Source organism: Spinacia oleracea, chromosome 2, assembly GCF_020520425.1.
Source record: "Spinacia oleracea cultivar Varoflay chromosome 2, BTI_SOV_V1, whole genome shotgun sequence".
In the NCBI taxonomy this organism is placed as follows: domain Eukaryota; kingdom Viridiplantae; phylum Streptophyta; class Magnoliopsida; order Caryophyllales; family Amaranthaceae; genus Spinacia; species Spinacia oleracea.
Window position 1 is genome coordinate 77,125,613 of NC_079488.1, and position 19,734 is coordinate 77,145,346.

A 19,734-nucleotide genomic window follows, 5' to 3' on the forward strand; every position below is an offset into this window, starting at 1 on the left:
AATATATCCGAGAAGTAGAGGCTCTTGAACCCGATCCGAACCGATCCGACATTGATCCGAAATCCGATTTGACCCGTGAATCAAAGACCCGAACCCGATCCGCTAACAACCCGAGGAGACCCGTAACCCGATTAGTACCCGATTAGCTTTAACCAAACCGAACCCAAATCCGACCCGATAGCAATCCGAAATCCGATTTTACCCGATAACCACTGCAATCGACCCGACCCGATAAAACCCGATATCCGATTTAACCCGCATTGTTCTTGACCCGATCCGAATGAACCCGAAACCGACTTTCAACCGAATTATCACCTATCCGACCCGAGTCTACCCGGCATCCGAAAATAACCCGACTCGATTTAACCCGATAGCCAAAAAGTAACTACCCATACTCGATTTTATTTTATCTGATTTGATCCAACTAAAATTTAGTCTACTCATTATTAATATGACTCACCTAAACAAGTGAACTATTAATTACCTAAACTCCAACTCGATATACACATTTTTGTCATATCATAGCTAATTTATTGTCATTATTCCCATATAATTAAAGGTCTTAAACATTATAAAACAGCATGAAATTAATTAAAAATTACAATACTAGTTTTTTATATCTTTGGTCTTCCCATTTCAGTATTATTTAATCAACCAAGAATTTAGTTGATGAAGTTTGGTTCTACAAATATTATACTTCAAAACATTTGTTAATCATTATTACGTTAGAGCGAAAATGTAACCTTCGGACAATTACAATATTCATTGTTGGGATATTTAATTGTCTAAATTTAACTTTATAAGTTCATTTTTACTTAATTTAGATATCTTCTATCACATTTATTTTACTTAACACTCCACTATCTTCTATCACATTTTTTTTTCTTAAGCAATAAGTAATGTCAATCCTTCGGGTGAGTTTTATGGAAACAAGTATTAACACTCCACTATGACACTATCTTCTACCACATTTATATTTCAATAAATAATACGGAGAATCCCACTATCTCATTTCACGTCTACTTTTACAATAAATTAATATTTATATGAACAATAACTTATCTTCTACTCCGTAAAGTTTAGTGTCAGCGAATCTTGATAAATGTAAAGGTTAATTTTGGACGGAGGAAGTAGAATTCTAAAAATTCATTATTTGGCATGAGATATTAGAATAATAAAGCGATATGATTTGATAGTGAACTCAATAGTTACTCGATCCATAAAACATAAGAATACTACCAACCCGATCCTAGCTCAAACCGCAAACTCAATATGTAATTGACTCGGATCCGAGGTACGACCGATCTGAACTTGACCCTAACCGAGACTCACCTACCAAACTTGACCCGAAACCGAGATTTTATCCGATCCAGACATGACACATTCCAGCAGTAAACCGGTTAAAATATTAACTGAATTCGACATTCACCCGAACCCGAGACTTATCCGATCCGAACATGACCCGTACCCGCAGTAAACCGGTCAAAATGCAACCGTATCCGATATGCACCCGAACCAAACTAGACCCGAACCAAAATAAACCGACACAAACCCGTTTTTAACCTGAACCGGTTCAAACCGAACCCGAGATTTAGCCGAACCGAAATTACCCGAACCGAAACCGACTCGAACCCGAAACAATTAATTACCCGACTTCATCCGAACCCGAAGTTATCCGAACCGATCCGAATTGACCCGGATAGAAACATTCACCCGACATTATCCGATTTCGACAAGACCCGAACCGTTTATAACCGATCCAAAACCGATCCGATGACCCGATTTGACACCCCTACTCGTGGAAGTGAAGGAAAGGCTTAGTGGGAGTGTGTATATCGAATGTCAAGCTTGCTTGTATATATATATATGGTGTTGTTGAATGTTGTATCAGATGGAATTTTTAGTAAAAGGTTTGATTATATTCGAACCCTTTTATACTTATTCTCCATAGTGAATTTAAGTAGAGCAATCTTATTTCTTAATATCAGGAAAATGTTTCTTTACAAGGGATGTCCAGTACTAATGCTGGCAACACTCCCATATGCATTAATATGCATAAGACAAAAAGCTAAAAAGTAATTACAAAGTAATTATAACTTAAGTGGTGTTGTCAACTTATGGCAACTAGGTTCTAGCTGGAATACACTCACTAACACCCCCCCTCAAACTAGGAGATGACTGAGAATCAGTTATTCCTAGTTTGGAAAGTGTAAACACTTGCTATTGTCCCCATTCCCGAAAGGGAAGTTTCGATGATGAGAACATAAATCTCCACTTGGCAACGCATCTCCTATAAAATAACGAATCTCAATCACCCCTTTCATTTCAGCCAAAACTGCTATTTATAGAAACCTGCTAAAAATAGTAACTGTCGTGAGAAGTAGTTGTTAAAAGTGGCAAAGTCATAAAAGATAAAAATCTGTCAGAATTAGGTGTTGCACTCCAACATAAGTCCTAAAAGAGATAGAATTGGCAAAGGGAATTCTATTCCTGCTATAATTCGAAAATAAGAGTTACGTATTAATTAAATTCCTAACGAACCTAGAGTTCGTAACGGGCCCAGACGCATTCCGTCGTACTTTAATACGCACTAAGAAACTCGGATAAGTCTCAAAAGCTCCGTGTTTAAGAGTCCAGATCTGACAAAAGGCTCGGCCCAGATCCTATTTTCAACGCCTGGGTCTGGGCGCTGAAAATACCTGGGGCCGTGTCGTCTCCGAATTCTTTTTGGATTCGTATTCTAAAGATCTACCTTTCCACAAACTCTTTCCCTATAAATATAGTCCAAAAACCGACGTGAACACAACACACAATTCCATAACCTGAGTATTGACTCTAGCCTTAAGCCTAGCCTCACGCTGCGAAATTGATCCGGCGTTCTGTCGCAATCGACCCAAAAGTCGAACAGAACGCGTCTGCCCCTTGTAGCTGATGATTTAAGCCTAAATACTGGAACACTGCTTAGAAACCCGAGATTCGTTAAATAAAAGGAGAAATAGCAAAGCCAAGTGGTTAGGTTTCTGAGAACCGTGACGCACCTCTCAAGGGTGCGTTGTAATGTGTCCCTCATATGATTTAATCGCTTTCATCACCCTTTTATAAAATTGTCAAACTATTAACTTGATTGATCTATCAAGCCTAATAAGATAATACCCTGGACAATTGAATTATCATGTTAGGTACCTTAAATCAATCTAAATAAGATAATCACGATCAATTTAGTATTATGTGTTGCATATTGCTAAAATCAATTCAGAGTAGTTTAATAGTTTAAACGCATGTCCCCTCAATTATTTATGCTGAGCTAGTAAGGATAACCTGCCTCTGGAGTTATCGATGAGCACTCCTCTCGGTAGTTACAGTCCCCCGAACTCTCAATCTCTGCCCTGTGGGTGTACGTTGAGCGATTCCCACACCAGGGGTCACAAGGGAACCTATGGCCGTCGTGGTCGAACATAATTGCACTCCCTTTATGTCACGATAACCGGGTTTTTTCAGTTTTTCTCATTGTCGTTAAAAACTGAATGGCGACTCCTATATTACTAGTCGATTGGGTGTAAACTCACAAGAAATCTAACTACACTTGATCTGACAACGTCAGGCCCACGAGGGACGAGGTCATGCATTAGCCTCGTGCTTTTTCGACCCCCTTCACAGTGGCGACTCCACTGGGGAACGTTAATAAAATACTCGTGCCCGTAGGTAATCAAAATAGCCGAAGGGTGAAACGATCCTACTCCGCGTTTATTTTCTTATCAAGTTGGGACGACCTGAAAATAAGCATATTAATGTGAACGGACAGAACCGCATAACGAGTCTCGGCTCCCTTGGCATGTTTAATCTCGGGAGTTGGGACTAAGGATACCCATCGCCAACCGGGGGGTGCATACGCTTCGAATGTTGTCCACTCGGCACTTTTCGCTAGTAGTACACCCGTCCCAAACCCAATCGCTCGCCCACTAAGGTCCATCTCATTGGTGCATGCCCCCTTGGCTTACATCGTGATTGGCCTCTTGGGACGAAATTCGTCTGTTGAATGCACTACCTCGACCGGGGCATATGTTGGATCTACGATAGAAGCGGTACCAAGCCGGCGCAAATATTACCCATAGAAGCCTATCATAAACTACGTGACATATTATTTTGCTTCAAGTTGTAATGTTAGTTATGTGTAGCGAATTACGTGATTATGTTGTGATTGTGTGTGACAAGTAACGCTAGAAAACCAACGACCCTAAAAATTGCCCAAACATTCATAAACACCAATTGGCCAAAGAGTTATACCTAAATACGTGTTCCGCAGTCCCAGGCGATCGCCACAAAAATAAGCGACGCCCAGGACGGCCTGTAACGGATCCCACGACGCTGCATAACGCGCAAAGGACGTTATTGGGCAAGCACGCAAAATTAAGTCGTATGTACAAAAAAATAGACGAACAGAATACGAGTACCAGTCAGGGACGCATTTTCAGCGCCCCTGGCTGGGCGCCAATTATTTCATCGCCCCTGCTGGGCGCTGAAGTTGCTGCTTGGCCTTTTGGCCAGGCACCGCAGCCTCGGTGCCCGCGCACAAAATATACGTAGCAATAAAAAATTCGTAAAAAATTTGCTACGAGGGCGTATGGAAAAGGCACTCAATTCTAAAAACGACTTATAAAATAAATAACTCCTTCCGTCGTTATTAGGCCTCCTATGACGACAATGTTCGGCACCAAAACCAAGCATGCCAATTAATGTAACTTTGAATGTCACGCGGGCAAGTGTTTCGAAAATCTAAAGAATGACCAAAAGAAAAGCCAAAATATACCAACAAGAGTGAGAATAAAAAACCGATAGGAAGAGTCAAAAGTCTAGACTAAGTAATGCTTAACTTTGGGCCTAAACTTTAGCTTGTCTTATGCATAGGGCTGGTTCTGCCACTTGGCGTCGATCTGAAAATCAAAGGTTAGTACGTCTCGAAGATACATCACCAACACAAGGTTTAGCAACTCCAAGCTCCATCCGTCACTCCCCCTTTCAAGGATCTCCGATTCCCCAACCTCGATTCGCACCCTCAAACATGTCCATGGAAGAGCTGCGAGACCAAATGGCCCAAATGACCCTACTTATGAATCAACTGAAAATGGAAAACGAATCCTTAGCGGCTGCGCAAGCCAAGCATGACCTCGATAACAAGAAGAAGATCGAAAAAATGGTTCTGCAGCAAACTATGGGGAGCAAGTATTTCTCCCTCGATCCTGAACCTTTTCCCGGCAAACTACCGGAAAAGTTTAGTTTATCCGACTTACCAAAGTTCAAAGCCACGGACAATCCCCGTGATCATCTTTTGAGCTTTGTGAATGCCATGAACTTGAAAGGTGTGGACAAGTCCATGTATCTGCCTGCCTTTCCTTTGTCCTTGGAACCTGTGCCACTCAAATGGTACTACCACCAGGACCCTAAGCTCTTCCCCACTTGGGAGGACTTTGTCAATGTCTTCATCAAGCAATACTCGTCGAACATGGATTTTCAAGTCACCATGCGCGAGCTTGAAGTCCTCTTCCAAAAGAAAAATGAAGGTTTCACGACCTACTTCGCTAGATGGAGGGACCAAGCGGCCCAACTAATCAATAGGCCTCCTGAAACTGAATTGGTCCAAAAAATTCATTGACAACCTAGACCCAGCTTATAAACAACATCTTAGATACTTGGGCCTTGATACCTTCAAGAGGGTTTACGATGTGGGAATAAAGATTGAGGATGACCTCACAAAAACAGTACAAATCAAGCCTGCATACAAAAGTAATACCTACAACAGGGGCCACACGCCTCAAGCCCAAGAGGTCCATGCCGTAGAAGAAACCCCAACCCGAAGGAGCCCCGGAAGGTGGACCCGAGACCGAAAGTTTGCCCCACTCGGGTCGACTCTAGTACAAGCCTTCCAAAGACTAACCAAACAAGGAAAACTAAGGCCCATAGGCCCCACACCCGACCCTCCATTCAAAAATAAATACTGGGTCGAGGGCGCCCGCTGCGAGTTCCATCAAGGAAATGGGCATGATACTGAAAACTGCTGGAATCTAAAAAACACGATTCAGGATATGATAGAGGATGAAATAATACCTCTCCCTAACTTTGGCAAACCCAACAACAACAAGAGCCCACTCGGCTCTTGTCACATCTCTCTCGATAAACCAGAAAATATGAACTTTGACCCTACGGTGTATATTACGCCCCAAGGTGCACCACTCGCCATGGTCCCTATGGATCAAATCGAGAGAGAAGTGTGCGGTGTGTGGGATGATGATGCTGAAGATATCTACCTGTCCCAAGTATCGGGCCAAGATATTTTTACTGAAACTTGGCCCAGGCATGTTCCCATTGACACTATCCCTCAAGAGCCCGAAGTTGACAATTTCACTCGGTCCGGAAAGGTATACCAACAGGATATTCGCCCACCCTCTATGGACGACATCCCAGTCAGACAGACTCCTGAAAACGTGCGGCACACCACCGTCGCAGAAGTCATCGAAAATCCCCTCTTGAAGCAACTAAAAAGAACTAAAGCCGAGATTACTATCTGGGATCTCATGTGCACTTCAAAGGAATATCGTGAAAAACGTATTCGCTCACTTGACCTCATCTCAGTCCCTACGGACATCACACCTGACTCGTTGGTTAACCACGTCACGAGAGATGTTGAGGAAAAAGCAATAGTTTTTACTGACAAAGACTTACCTAAAGAAGGAGGCGCCCACAATAAGGCTCTCTATCTAGTGGTTGGATGCAAAGGACAAAACATCCCCCTAGCACTCGTAGATAACGGCTCAGCGGTAAATGTTTTCCCATTGCGAACCGCCCATTGCTTGGGGCTAGGAAATGATGACTTCCAAACCTCCACGCAAGGGGTGCGAGCCTATGATAACTCTCGAAGGCCTGTGTTGGGAAAAATCAACCTCACAATACAAACCGGGCTTGTGGCACGCACCACGGAGTTTCAGATAATTGACATCAAGCCCACTTTCAACCTCCTCTTAGGGCGCCCTTGGCTCCATGACTTAGGAGGTGTGGCTTCTACCTTGCACCATAAGGTTAAACTTAACCATAACGGGGTAATTCTGGAAATATGCGCCCCTCCTCTCGACGTCAGTTGTACTATGGTCGGAACGACCGATGCTGCAGAAGACCTTTACGGTTTTCAAGTGGATGAAGTCATCCAAGTCATTGAGGACTATAATTTAGCATTTCTAGATCCGCGAGCGTCCCGGGTCATCCCTAAAATGTTGCTAGCTCAAGGCTATTTCCTGGGAACTCCATTGGGCATAAGGAAGAAGAACAACATGTTCCATCCCCCACCCAACAAAACTACTCCCTTTGGTCTAGGCTATACACCAATAGAGGAAGATATTGCTGACCACTTGTCTAGGCTACGCCTTAAGCCAGCCAAGACAAAACAAACCACCCTTCTTCCCCCATACCAAAGAACCCTTAACGGTATGTTTGTCCGAGAAGGAGAAGAACACCCATGCTGCGACTTCCCTGAACCCTTTGTTCAGAATGGCCTGCTAAAACCCGGATTTGAGATTTTCCATGACTGTCATACTATGGATGAGGCACCCAACCTCACCAAGACTGAAACAACTGAAATATTAGACAACCAAGCTCTATGGACATTGTTTAAAGAATCGAGACCTATGGAGGACGAGACTGTAATAACCACCCTAGCCCTGCAAGATGAAGGTTTCAATCCAACCCGGTTAATCACTCCTACATCAACACCAGAAGAGACCGAGAACGGATGGGTGAAGACATACCAGTGGGTCAATGCAAAGGGAATATAATTCAAGATGAGTACAGGCGAATGACCAAAGTTCTACGAGACTAAACCCAAGGCTTGAGCCATAGAGAGCACTTTAGCAAAACGCCTAGTAGTTCTTTAGATGATAGAAATAATAAAACTCTAGAGATGGTCCTAAGACCCCTTAGAATATAGGCTAATTTATTTCAGTGTGTTTTTCTTACTTTCCAAATTAATAAAGGCGTGAGATTTCTCTTAAAAAAAATGCTCTAACACAACAAGCACTAATCATATTTGCAAAAACAAAATAAAAAAATATAAGGAAGCGGCCCACTTTAGGCCCAATAGCAAGGCCCACTCGGTCTTGAATCGTGACATCAAAACCAATTCTCGAAATCCACAAAATAAACCGTACCTCCAAGACATAAAGGTCAATCCGTGCAATCATAAAAGTCAACCCATGCAACCCAAAGAAACCAAAAAGAAATCAAATCCAAACGATGCAAATGTTGCTCAAAAAAAAACATAACCCCCATTATCCACATCATTAGCAACACGCACCTCAACCCACCCAAAAGCCCTACACAAATATCTTCACATCTTTCGCACCCTAACTCCATTTTCAAAGCCGTTTTGAGTCACGAATAGATAAAATTAATCCGGACGAAAATACATCTCACGCTAACAGTCCAAAAAGCTTCCGAAATAGCGTCAAAATTGATTTCTGGCGAATAAAAAGTAAAACAAAACAAAGAAAAAAGAAATAAAAGCAAGAAACATGTGAAAGAAAAGAAGCAACACGCCAAAAATCACCCCAGAAATCATTATCAGCGCCCAGAGTTGGGCGCCGAAATCATTAACGCCCCAGTCTGGGCGTTGAAACTCTCTGCTTGCCGAAGTTTACCCAGAGGTTCTCGTCATTTTATTCGCACATACACGGAAAAATAACAAACACTTAGGGGGTACAGCACGTATTCACGTACTTAGATATACATACCAAAAAGAAAAACAAAACATGAAAAAACAATGTGCAAAATACATGTACTCAAAAATTTCGACTTACGGCAAAGCAGCAGATTAAAATAAACTTCGCCTATTCTACCGTTTCAAATAATATGTTTCCATCTCAGAACATACTTATCAAATTCGGCATCCTAGAACTCATTCTAGCTAGAACTACGCGCGACCTGATTCTAAGTTAAAGTTATTTAACAAGGATACGTAGGCAATCCTATTTATGGATTCGGTCCAATCAAATAATAATGTAATGTGCATAAGTGTTGGGAATGAGTAAATAAAAAAACATGGGAGAAGCAAAAAAAAGAAAAATAAAATCACGCCTTTATTAATATTTAAAAATAAATAAAAAGGAAAACAAAAGTGCTAAGGAATGAAAAACAAACACAACTGAAATAAATAAAGGGCACCTACACCCTTACAAGAACTACACTACTCGAGTTCTTCCGGATCATCAAACAAAGTTTTGTAGAGGGCAATGTTCGCAGGGTCCACCTCCACAGGCTTCTGCGCTGCCCCTATATCAATCTCCATAAGAACAGGCTCCTTGACACTAACTTCCAAGGATGCCAAGGCATCAGAAACATTTTCAGTTTGAACAACTATAGCCCGCTCAGCCTCAAGGGCACAAACAATAGTAGGGGAAGAATTATCGACATCAATTCGATCAGCCACTGGTTCTACTGGGGGCTGAACTTTCCTAACCCATACATTATTCCGGCGACGATCTCCGCGAGAGCTTGCATTTCTTTTGGGAACAGCAGGCCCCTTCATGTTAGGTACCTTTTAAGGCCTAGAACTGGAAGGAGGAGGAATTTCCTTTCGCTTTCGATCAGGACGAGATTTCACAGTCTTAATGCCATTTTCGCGAGGGTTCGCAGGATTACGGTTTTCATACTTAGCCCTACCTCGAGGTATCAAAAGTTCAGCCGGCTCTTCATTTCGAGCCTTAGTTCTCACAGCCTTATCATCGGAACTCATCCACAACTTATAATTCTCGGAAAGACCCACAAATCCATCTGTAGTCACGGTCCAACGCGGGAGGCCACCATAATACTTAGCCCACGCTTGAACCCGTGCTCGTGAAAAGACCGCTACTTTAGGTGGTACCGTATCAGCAAATGGGATAGTCTGCCTTAAGCCGTATTGTCGCATGACTCCGTAAGGAAAGATGTAAACAGGCCGAGATAATCCCAACAAAGAAATATGAACTAACGTCTCGGAACCCCCCGTCATATTAGTCAAACCCCACCACGGTACCACCCACTTAATAGAGCATATGGCATGAGTAAAATAGGAGGCCCATTCGGCCTCGTCCTGGCCTTGGTGCAAATACTTTCGGTTGCCTAAGGCTATAGGGCGATAATGTTTAGGATCGGCAGGAGCTTCTAGAAGCCTAAGTCGTTCCATGAGCCAAGTCTGCGGAAAAAAAAAACGGGTACGATCAGAAAAATAATAAGGCCTGGGATTCATTTTAACGCCCAGGACCAGGCGCCAGAAATTCCGACGCCCAGCCCTGGGCGCTGAAAATCAGCTCCAGGCAGAGGCAAACGAAAAGAAAATAATAATTATATGCGCGCAAATAAACGATCAATTACCTGCAGCAATAGGGGGCTCCCCTTAAAATTTTCAGACTTGGCATCCTTCTTTAACTCATCCGCACCCAACAAAGTCTCGGCAACAATCAATGGCATAATGGAATAGCAACTCTCCATCTGACTGATCAGGAGAATCAACCTTATGTCACCAAACTCAATTGTTATTCGACAGTAAATAGTGGTTCAACAAGCAGAATACAAGTGCCCGGATATTCAATTTCTGTTCAGTCATGTTTTTACTAGGCCTAAAGTGATGTTTTGCAAGCTTCGCCAAATTAACCTTATCACCCACAATGATCTCAGCAAGCGTGTCATCATCTAGTCCTAGGAAAGCCCCTATAGTTGTTTTACCCTCTTCAACAGTGCCAGGGGTAGCAGGAGTAGCATTGGTAGGATAACCCAGGATTGCGGCAAATTCATCTGGCAAAGGGCATACCTCATTGCCCCGAAAAACAAAAACATGGTGATCAGAATCCCAAAAGTTTAGGGCGGCATACAAAAAGTTATAATCAATGTTAATTTGGTGTAAGCCTAAAAGTGCCTCTAAATGGTATCCTTTCAACAAAACCTTTTCTGTGGAATTAAGGGTTCTAAGCCAGCGCCTAACAACTCGTTGGAGGAGAAAGGAGGAATCGACATGGCAAGAGTAGAAAAAAAAATAAAGCTAGATAATTGTAGGAGAGAAGAAGTTGGCAGTGGTGAAAAAGAAAGACGTACTTAACCCCCTATATATACACGAAATCATCCTGATCCCATTTGGAAACGCGTTAAGAAATCTGGAAAAATAAAAAAGGCTGCTAAGGTAGCATTTTCAGCGCCCGAGGCTGGGCGTCGAAATATCTAACGCCTGTCCTAGGGCGATGAAAATGCAGCCCAAGGCCCAAATCTTTCAAAACGCGAACAAGGAAAATGCCTAAAACCGTGTTAGTAGACACGGGGCCCTGTTGTAATCAAGGTCGAGCACAAAGCACTTTTAGAGCCCAAATAGTGAAAGCAATGTCGAAACTTAGACTCGTCTCAAAAATATATGTCCATTTTTCAAAGCAATATAAAAAGAAAAAAAACGTATAATAATCAAGGTCATTCTTCGAAACAAAAAAAATCATTACGTCGTTGGTTTCTCAAATTAAAAGCGTTTATTTGTCAAAAAGATCAATCCGGGCCAAAGTAAGCTCGATGTATTAATCATTGAAAAATGAAGCAAACTTTGTCGCCCGGAAAATGAAGTCGCACTCCACGATTTCATCAAAGTAGCATACCACTACAAAGGTCGCTCGCACTTACGAGCACGATCTCAAACACGATCAAGGACGTTATAAAATACGCACTTTTCTTGGCAAAGAGCGACCACCAAGTACGAATGCTTGGGGGCTTGAAAGAAAGAAAATATACGATGCAAGTTGAAACAACACTTTCAGGCTGCGTCCCGTGCTTGGACAAATTCAAAAAACGGACTCGACCTCAAGGCAAAGGTCTTCATTAACATTCGCATATGGTCCCACCAGTCATTCGGCAAGGACCCAAGTAATGGCATAACTAGGCCAGTCCTCAACGGTGACATACATCCTATGGGCCGCAAAGACTTGTTCAAAACCATGAAAGGCAGACGACCACGAAACGATGGTCCATTTAGACACGTTGCCAACCCACATTCAGGTTACAACTAAACCCGATCATTTCTCGAGAGAACTCGCTCTTACAAGGATGAATGAAAAATTCTCAAAAGAAATCCCAAGGATAAATGAAATAGGTTCTGGCCCACCTCGATCAGGCAGGATCGCGTCAGAACCATGCGAGTCCCAAATCAAGAAAAACGAATTCAGGTTCGCCCACTTTCAGCGGGCGGGGTCTGTGTCACTAAAACGCGCAGGCCCTCAGTTTTCGAAAACAAAAAATAATAATAAAATAAAATCTTCAAAAAACAGGCTCGCCATCTTCAGCCGGCGGGGCTATGTCACAAAACCGCGTAGGTCCTTATTTTCAAAACATCAAAGCAGACTCGTCCACTTCTATCGGACGGGGAGTCCACCCTCAGCAGGACAGGCTCGCCCACCTTCAGCGGGCGGGGTCTGCGTCACTAACCGTGCAGGTCCTTAGTCGCTGCAGCGATAACTTTCCTGGTTTATCTTTTTCCAAAAATCAAAAGGTGGTTTATCTTTTTCCAAAAATCAAAAGGTGGTTTATCTTTTTCCAAAAATCAAAAGGTGGTTTATCTTTTTCCAAAAATCAAAAGATGGTTTCCCTTTTCCAAAAATCAAAGGATTGGTTTTCCGCTTTTCCAAAAAAGAGCGATGTACTGGATTTTTCTTCGTTTTACGTCCTATAAAAACAAGGGGGTTTTCTCGTTTAGCTAACCCTGAAAATGAGAATCTTTAAAAACATTTTTACCTCGTGATCGGGCTTGGCCAGGCCTGGTTACACTTTTTATCTTTGATTTCGAAAACGTTTGTAGATACTTCCAATGACAAAGTGAGGGAGTTTCTATACAGCTGTAGGTACTTCCAGTGACAAATTGAGGGAGTTTCTATACTTAACGAATTCCAATGACACGTGAGGAATGTGTTAACACTTCAAGTGATGACCCTTAAGTCAAATGTTATCACTCGTGGGCTCGTGAGACCCTCACAAAACAGGTCACATACACCATGGCTTGTACGACGCATTCCGTCTGATACTTTGACCATCGTCTTACTCCAAGACTCAGTCAAAGTGGGGGCTAACTGTAGACACCTGCTTTTGTCCCCATTCCCGAAAGGGAAGTTTCGATGATGAGAACATAAATCTCCACTTGGCAACGCATCTCCTATAAAATAACGAATCTCAATCACCCCTTTCATTTCAGCCAAAACTGCTATTTATAGAAACCTTCTAAAAATAGTAACTGCCGTGAGAAATAGTTGTTAAAAGTGGCAAAGTGGCAAAGTCATAAAAGATAGAAATCTGTCAGAATTAGGTGTTGCACTCCAACATAAGTCCTAAAAGAGATAGAATTGGCAAAGGGAATTCTATTCCTGCTATAATTCGAAAATAAGAGTTACGTATTAATTAAATTCCTAACGAACCTAGAGTTCGTAACGGGCCCAGACGCATTCCGTCGTACTTTAATACGCACTAAGAAACTCAGATAAGTCTCAAAAGCTCCGTGTTTAAGAGTCCAGATCTGACAAAAGGCTCGGCCCAGATCCTATTTTCAAAGCCTGGGTCTGGGCGCTGAAAATACCTGCGTCTCCGAATTCTTTTTGGATTCGTATTCTAAAGATCTATCTTTCCACAAACTCTTTCCCTATAAATATAGTCTAAAAACCGACGTGAACACAACACACAATTCCATAACCTGAGTATTGACTCTAGCCTTAAGCCTAGCCTCACACTGCGAAATTGATCCGGCGTTCTGTCGAAATCGACCCAAAAGTCGAACAGAACGCGTCTTGCCCCTTGTAGCTGATGATTTAAGCCTAAATACTGGAACACTGCTTAGAAACCCGAGATTCGTTAAATAAAAGGAGAAATAGCAAAGCCAAGTGGTTAGTTTTCTGAGAACCGTGACGCACCTCTCAAGGGTGCGTTGTAATGTGTCCCTCATATGATTTAATCGCTTTCATCACCCTTTTATAAAATTGTCAAACTATTAACTTGATTAATCTATCACGCCTAATAAGATAATACCCTGGACAATTGAATTATCATGCTAGGTACTTTAAATCAATCTAAATAAGATAATCACGATCAATTTAGTATTATGTGTTGCATATTGCTAAAATCAATTCAGAGTAGTTTAATAGTTTAAAAGCATGTCCCTTCAATTATTTATGCTGAGCTAGTAAGGATAACCTGCCTCTGGAGTTATCGATGAGCACTCCTCTCGGTAGTTACAGTCCCGCGAACTCTCAATCTCTGCCCTGCGGGTGTACGTTGAGCGATCCCCACACCAGGGATCACAAGGGAACCTATGGCCGTCATGGTCGAACATAATTGCACTCCCTTTATGTCACGATAACCGGGTTTTGTCAGTTTTTCTCATTGTCGTTAAAAACTGAATGGCGACGACTATATTACTAGTTGATTGGGTGTAAACTCACAGGAAATCTAACTACACTTGATCTGACAACATCACGCCCACGAGGGACGAGGTCATGCATTAGCCTCGTGCTTTTTCGACCCCCTCACAGAAAGCAAGTATCGATGTTGAGGTCCTGGCAGTACTTTGGTAAACAAATCAGCAAGTTGCGATTGAGTAGGAAGATAAGTTAATTGAATCAAACCTTCAAGTACTTTATCTCTGGTAAAGTGGCAATCAATCTCGATATGTTTTGTACGTTCATGAAATACCGGGTTCTTCGCAATATGTAGTGCTGACTGGTTGTCGCAATGAAGAGTGATAGGCTTCAAATCTGACATGCCAAGTTCTTCTAGAAGTCTGACAACCCAAGTAAACTCTGATGCTGCGTGAGACATCACTCTGTATTCAGCTTCAGAAGAACTTTTAGAGAGAGTACTTTGCTTTTTAGATTTCCAGCTGATCGGAAATTGACAAAGTAACAACACATAACCAGTAACCGATTTTCTGCTATCTGCATACAGGACGCCCAGTCTGAATCAGAATAGGCTTGTAAGGTCAATGTATCTGCTGCTTTGAGGATGATTCCATGTCCAATGGTAGCAGCAATGTAACTTAAAGTATGATGAAGAGCTTGAACATGAGATACTCTAGGTGCGTGCATAAACTGACTGAGACTTTGAACTGTAAAAGCCAAGTCAGGTCTTGTGTGGGTAAGGAAGTTAAGTTTCCCAACAATGCATCTATATTAGTCTGGTGCAGAGTACAAAGCACCTTCATCAGCAACCAACTTAAGATTCAAAGGCAATGGAGTTGAGACAGGCTTTGTAACATCAAAACCACAATCTTGAAGTAACTCTTTTGTGAACTTGTGTTGAGTGAGAATGATGCCCTGGGCAGAATAGGTAACCTCAATCCCTAGGAAATAATGAATTTTTCCCAGGTCTTTTATGCTAAAAACCTTATGCAGGTGCTGCTTTAACTCAGTGATTGCAGCAAGATCATTTCCCGTGACAATAATGTCATCAACATACACAGCCACAATTGTTTCATGTGCACCTTCTTTCTTCAAGAAAAGAGAATAGTCATTCTTTGACTGTGTGAAGCCTTTTAGTTTCAACTCAGCATGAAGCCTAGCAAACCATTGTCTACTAGCTTGCTTTAGGCCATATAGGGACTTTTAAAGCTTACAAACATGCCCTTCTTCATGAGAAACACCTTCTGGGATGTTCATGTAGACTTCTTCGTGAAGCTCTCCATGAAGGAAAGCGTTGTTGATATCTAGTTGGTACAAGTCCCAACCCCTATTTGCTGCGAGAGACAAAATGCATCTGATAGTTGTCATCTTGACAACCGGAGAGAAAGTTTCTTGGTAGTCAATACCAAATTTATGAGTGAATCCCTTCGCTACCAACCTCGCCTTGTACCTCTCAAGGCTTCCATCAGAGTGCTTCTTGATTCTGTAAATCCATTTGGACCCAATTGGTTTCCCCTTAGGTAATGGAACAATATCCCAAGTGTCATTTTTCTCTAGAGCTGCTAATTCATTTTCCATAGCTTTAACCCAATTAGTATCCATAGAAGCTTCAGAATAAGATGTCGGCTCAACTGTTGTGCTAAGTTGAGAAATAAAGGCTTGAAAAATCTCAGGAATATGATTAAATGAAATCAGATTACACCAATGTGCAGGAGCAGTACAATCAACAGCTGAAAAAATTGCATTGATAAGCGTCTATGTAACCTGGAGGCCTGCTTGGCCTTGTAGACCTTCTGACAGGTGTGAAAACTTGAACAGGAGTAGTATGTGGTTGAATGGAAGGAGAATGAGTATGAGAGGAGGAAGGAGGAAAAGATTCAGAATGAGATTCAGAAGAAGAATTTGGAGAATTAGGAGAATTTTGGAAATTTTGAGAAGTAGAAATAGTGTCAGAATTGTTATGTGAATGAGATGGAGATGGTGTAAGGAAATCAGGAGTGACAATATCAGATAGATCAGTGACTTCGGTAGAAGTAGGAAGAAAAAATTTTGTGGGGTATAAGGACGAAGTAGTAGTAGAAGAAGAATGAATAAGATGATATGGAAAATGTTTTTCATAGAAAATGACATGTCTAGACACGACCATCTTGTTTGTCACTAAATTGAACACTTTGTATCCCTTTTGGCCCGGAGAATAGCCTAAGAAGACACAAGGATTTGCTCTTGGTTCAAATTTTAATCTATGAGATTTTAGAGTAGAGACATAACAAAGGCAACCAAAAACCCGAAGATGACCAAGATTTTCTGATTTTCCATAGAGTTTAGCAAAAGGAGTTTGAAAATCTATGCTTTTAAGAGGCATTCTGTTTATGAGATAAGTAGCAGTGAGGATGCACTCACCCAAAAACTATAAAGGAACTCTAGATTGAAAGTACAAGGCCCTAGCTGTTTCTAAGAGGTGTCGATGTTTTCTTTCAACTACACCGTTTTGCTGAGGTGTGTCTACACAAGATCTTTGGTGCTCTATGCCTTTAGCTAAGAATATCTTTTTCATATCACCCTCACAAAGTTCTTGAGCATTATCACTTCTAACACAAAGAACGGAAGAACAAAACTGTTTTTCACAAAAACAAATAAATTGATCAAGGAAAGCAACAGAATCAGATTTGTATTTCATCAAATGAGTCCAGGTTGTTCGGGTAAAATCATCTACAATGGTAAGAAAGTATTTACAACCGTTTTGTGTAGAATTCTAATAGGGACCCCAAACATCTAAGTGTAACAACTCAAAAGGCCTAGATGTTTTAATCGAGCTAGTTGGAAAAGACAATCTAGGTTGTTTAGCCATGGGACAAATTTGACATAAATTGTCCGCTACACAACTCTTCACATCAAGAGAGCCGTTGACACTCTTTATTTTGTCAAAAGGCATGTGACCTAATCTCAAGTGCCACAATTTTTCATTTTCTACATCATTAAAGCAAGCAGAATTTATTGAAGCAGGAATAGAAGAACCAGGAAGGACAGAAGGAGACCTTGGCTTGATCAAAGCTTCCGAGAGGCTGTATAGACCAGATATTAATTCACCAAGCACAAGAGGCTTGTTCATTGAAAGGCCCTGAAGTAAGCATTTACTGTTAGTAAAGGTTACTGTACAGTTCATATCCTTACACAGTTTAGGAATAGATATCAAATTAAATTGAAAACCAGAGACATATAAGACATGATTCAGTTCAATCTGATTTCCTAGGAAAAAATTTCCTATGTGTTGAACAGGAACCTTAGAGCCATCAGGTATGGTAATTTTGTTATTAATGCCATTAACAACTTTGAACGAATTAAACGAGTCCAAGTTAGAGCACATATGATCAGTTGCTTCCGAATCAAGTATCCATTTGTTACTAGTTTGTGAAAGTAAGCAAATAGTACCTGCCAAGTAACTGCTGGAGGTAGTGAACCCCATTAGACCAGATAAAACAGATTGAGTGTTGTCGTTTTCTTTCTCAACTGCAGCTTGTTTGCCAAAAATCTTCACCATAGTATCATATTGTTCTGTAGTAAGGTTAGTCGGAATCAGTTCATTGGTGTTATTAGATTGTTCATCTACACCATAGGCTGCAGCTGCAATCCTCCTCTCTTTATTGCTCTTGAAATCCGGTGGATAGCCATGGATTTTGAAGCATCGTTCCATGTTGTGACCAGGTATTTTGCAATGGTCACAGAAAAAAGGGAGTTTCTCTTGTTTCCAAATGAGAGTCTACTATTGTGGTTCCCGGAAGATTCATTTCCACTGTTGTTGTATCCACCTTGATTGTAAAATCTCTGTGGGACATTGCTCTTCTGTTGAACAAACACAGGCCTTGTAGCATTCTGAAAAGTAGGCCGAGGACTATATCCTTTGTGTATTTGTCTATCAGAAAACCTTTGTTGCTCAACATCAAAAGCAACTTGTTCATGATGTGTGGTCATCACACTAAGTTCTCTGTGTCTTTCCTCTTGTATAAAGAGTCTATAGGCTTGAGATATAGTTGGCAAAGGTTGCATCATTAGTATTGTACTTTTGACATTAGCATATTTTGGATCAACTTTCATCAAAAAATGAATCAATCTTTGGCTTTGTTGCACTTTAAGAAGCTTCTGAGTTAAACTACAACTACAACCAGCACAAGTACAAGTAGGCATCAAATCAAGACTATCAATCTGATCCCAAACAACCTTAATTCTTGTAAAAAATTCAGCTATGCTTTCATTTTCATTCTGAGACATTTCAGCAAGCTTCTGTTCTGCAGCATAAAATTGAGGTCCAGAAGTAGTGCCATACCTTTCATGGAGATCTAGCCAAATTTCACGAGCACTTTTGAGATACAATACACTCTTAGCTATTGTAGGATCCAAAGCTTTCAAGAACCAACTGATTATCATATCATTATTGCGTTCCCAGACCTTCAAATCTGGAGAATCCAAAGCCGGTTTTGCCAGACTACCATCAACAAAACTCAATTTGTTCCTTGCTGAAAGTCCAATGACCATAGAACGTTTCCAATCACCAAAATTATCTCCAGGAAATGGAGTATTAACGAGCTGCACACCAGAAGCATCATTATGATGCAAGTAATACACCGAAGTCGGATCTTGAGCTTTGCTTAAAGTAGGAGCAGTAGTTTCAATTTCAGACACCATATTTTTTTAGAGAGAGAATTAGTGTTTGATTTGTGAGAAATCAAAAAAAAAAATTGAAATTAAAAAGAAGTTCCGCTGCAGATTAGAACAACAAATCGAATTGATGAGTTGCTAAATTGCCAAATTTCGAAAATCGGGAAGAAGACAAAGATCGCAAAAAATGGGTATGAATTTTCGATGAAACAAAAGCCCAAGAAATTGGGATTAATAGATGCGGAATTTGATTTAGAATCAGAATATGCAGATCGTAATCCGCTCCGATACCATAAAAGATTGAGGATTAGAGATGAAATTAGCGTAGGAATTAGTTTTTGGTAAAGGGTAAAATAAGAGCAATCTTATTTCTTAATATCAGGAAAATGTTTCTTTACAAGGGATATCCAGTACTAATGCTGGCAACACTCCCATATGCATTAATATGCATAAGACAAAAAAGCTAAAAAGTAATTACAAAGTAATTATAACTTAAGTGGTGTTGTCAACTTATGACAACTAGGTTCCAGCTGGAATACACTCACTAACACTATCTTATCTTATTTTATCTAAACTTATTGACCCTTGAACAAAATAGATCCACAACTTAAGCTCTTTGGTTCAATTGTAGTTGACCATAATTATGCACTCTAGT

General features: G+C 41.1%; 1 protein-coding gene across 1 annotated transcript; it reads right to left on the bottom strand.

The window, feature by feature from the left end:
- Positions 1 to 17,118: 17,118 nt before the first annotated feature.
- On the bottom strand, positions 17,119 to 19,432 carry LOC130467013 (uncharacterized). The gene is made up of 2 exons (XM_056835523.1): positions 17,856 to 19,432; positions 17,119 to 17,544 (listed from the first exon to the last, which is right to left on the bottom strand). The coding sequence occupies exon 1, from the start codon at positions 19,104 to 19,106 to the stop codon at positions 18,030 to 18,032; it is 1,077 nt and encodes a 358-aa protein (XP_056691501.1). The 5' UTR covers positions 19,107 to 19,432; the 3' UTR covers positions 17,119 to 17,544; positions 17,856 to 18,029.
- Between the last annotated feature and the right edge of the window lie 302 nt (positions 19,433 to 19,734).

Bases quoted from the DNA above. Each gene is read 5' to 3' on its own strand.
- LOC130467013 (XM_056835523.1), bottom strand. From the start codon at position 19,106: ATGGTGTCTGAAATTGAAACTACTGCTCCTACTTTAAGCAAAGCTCAA.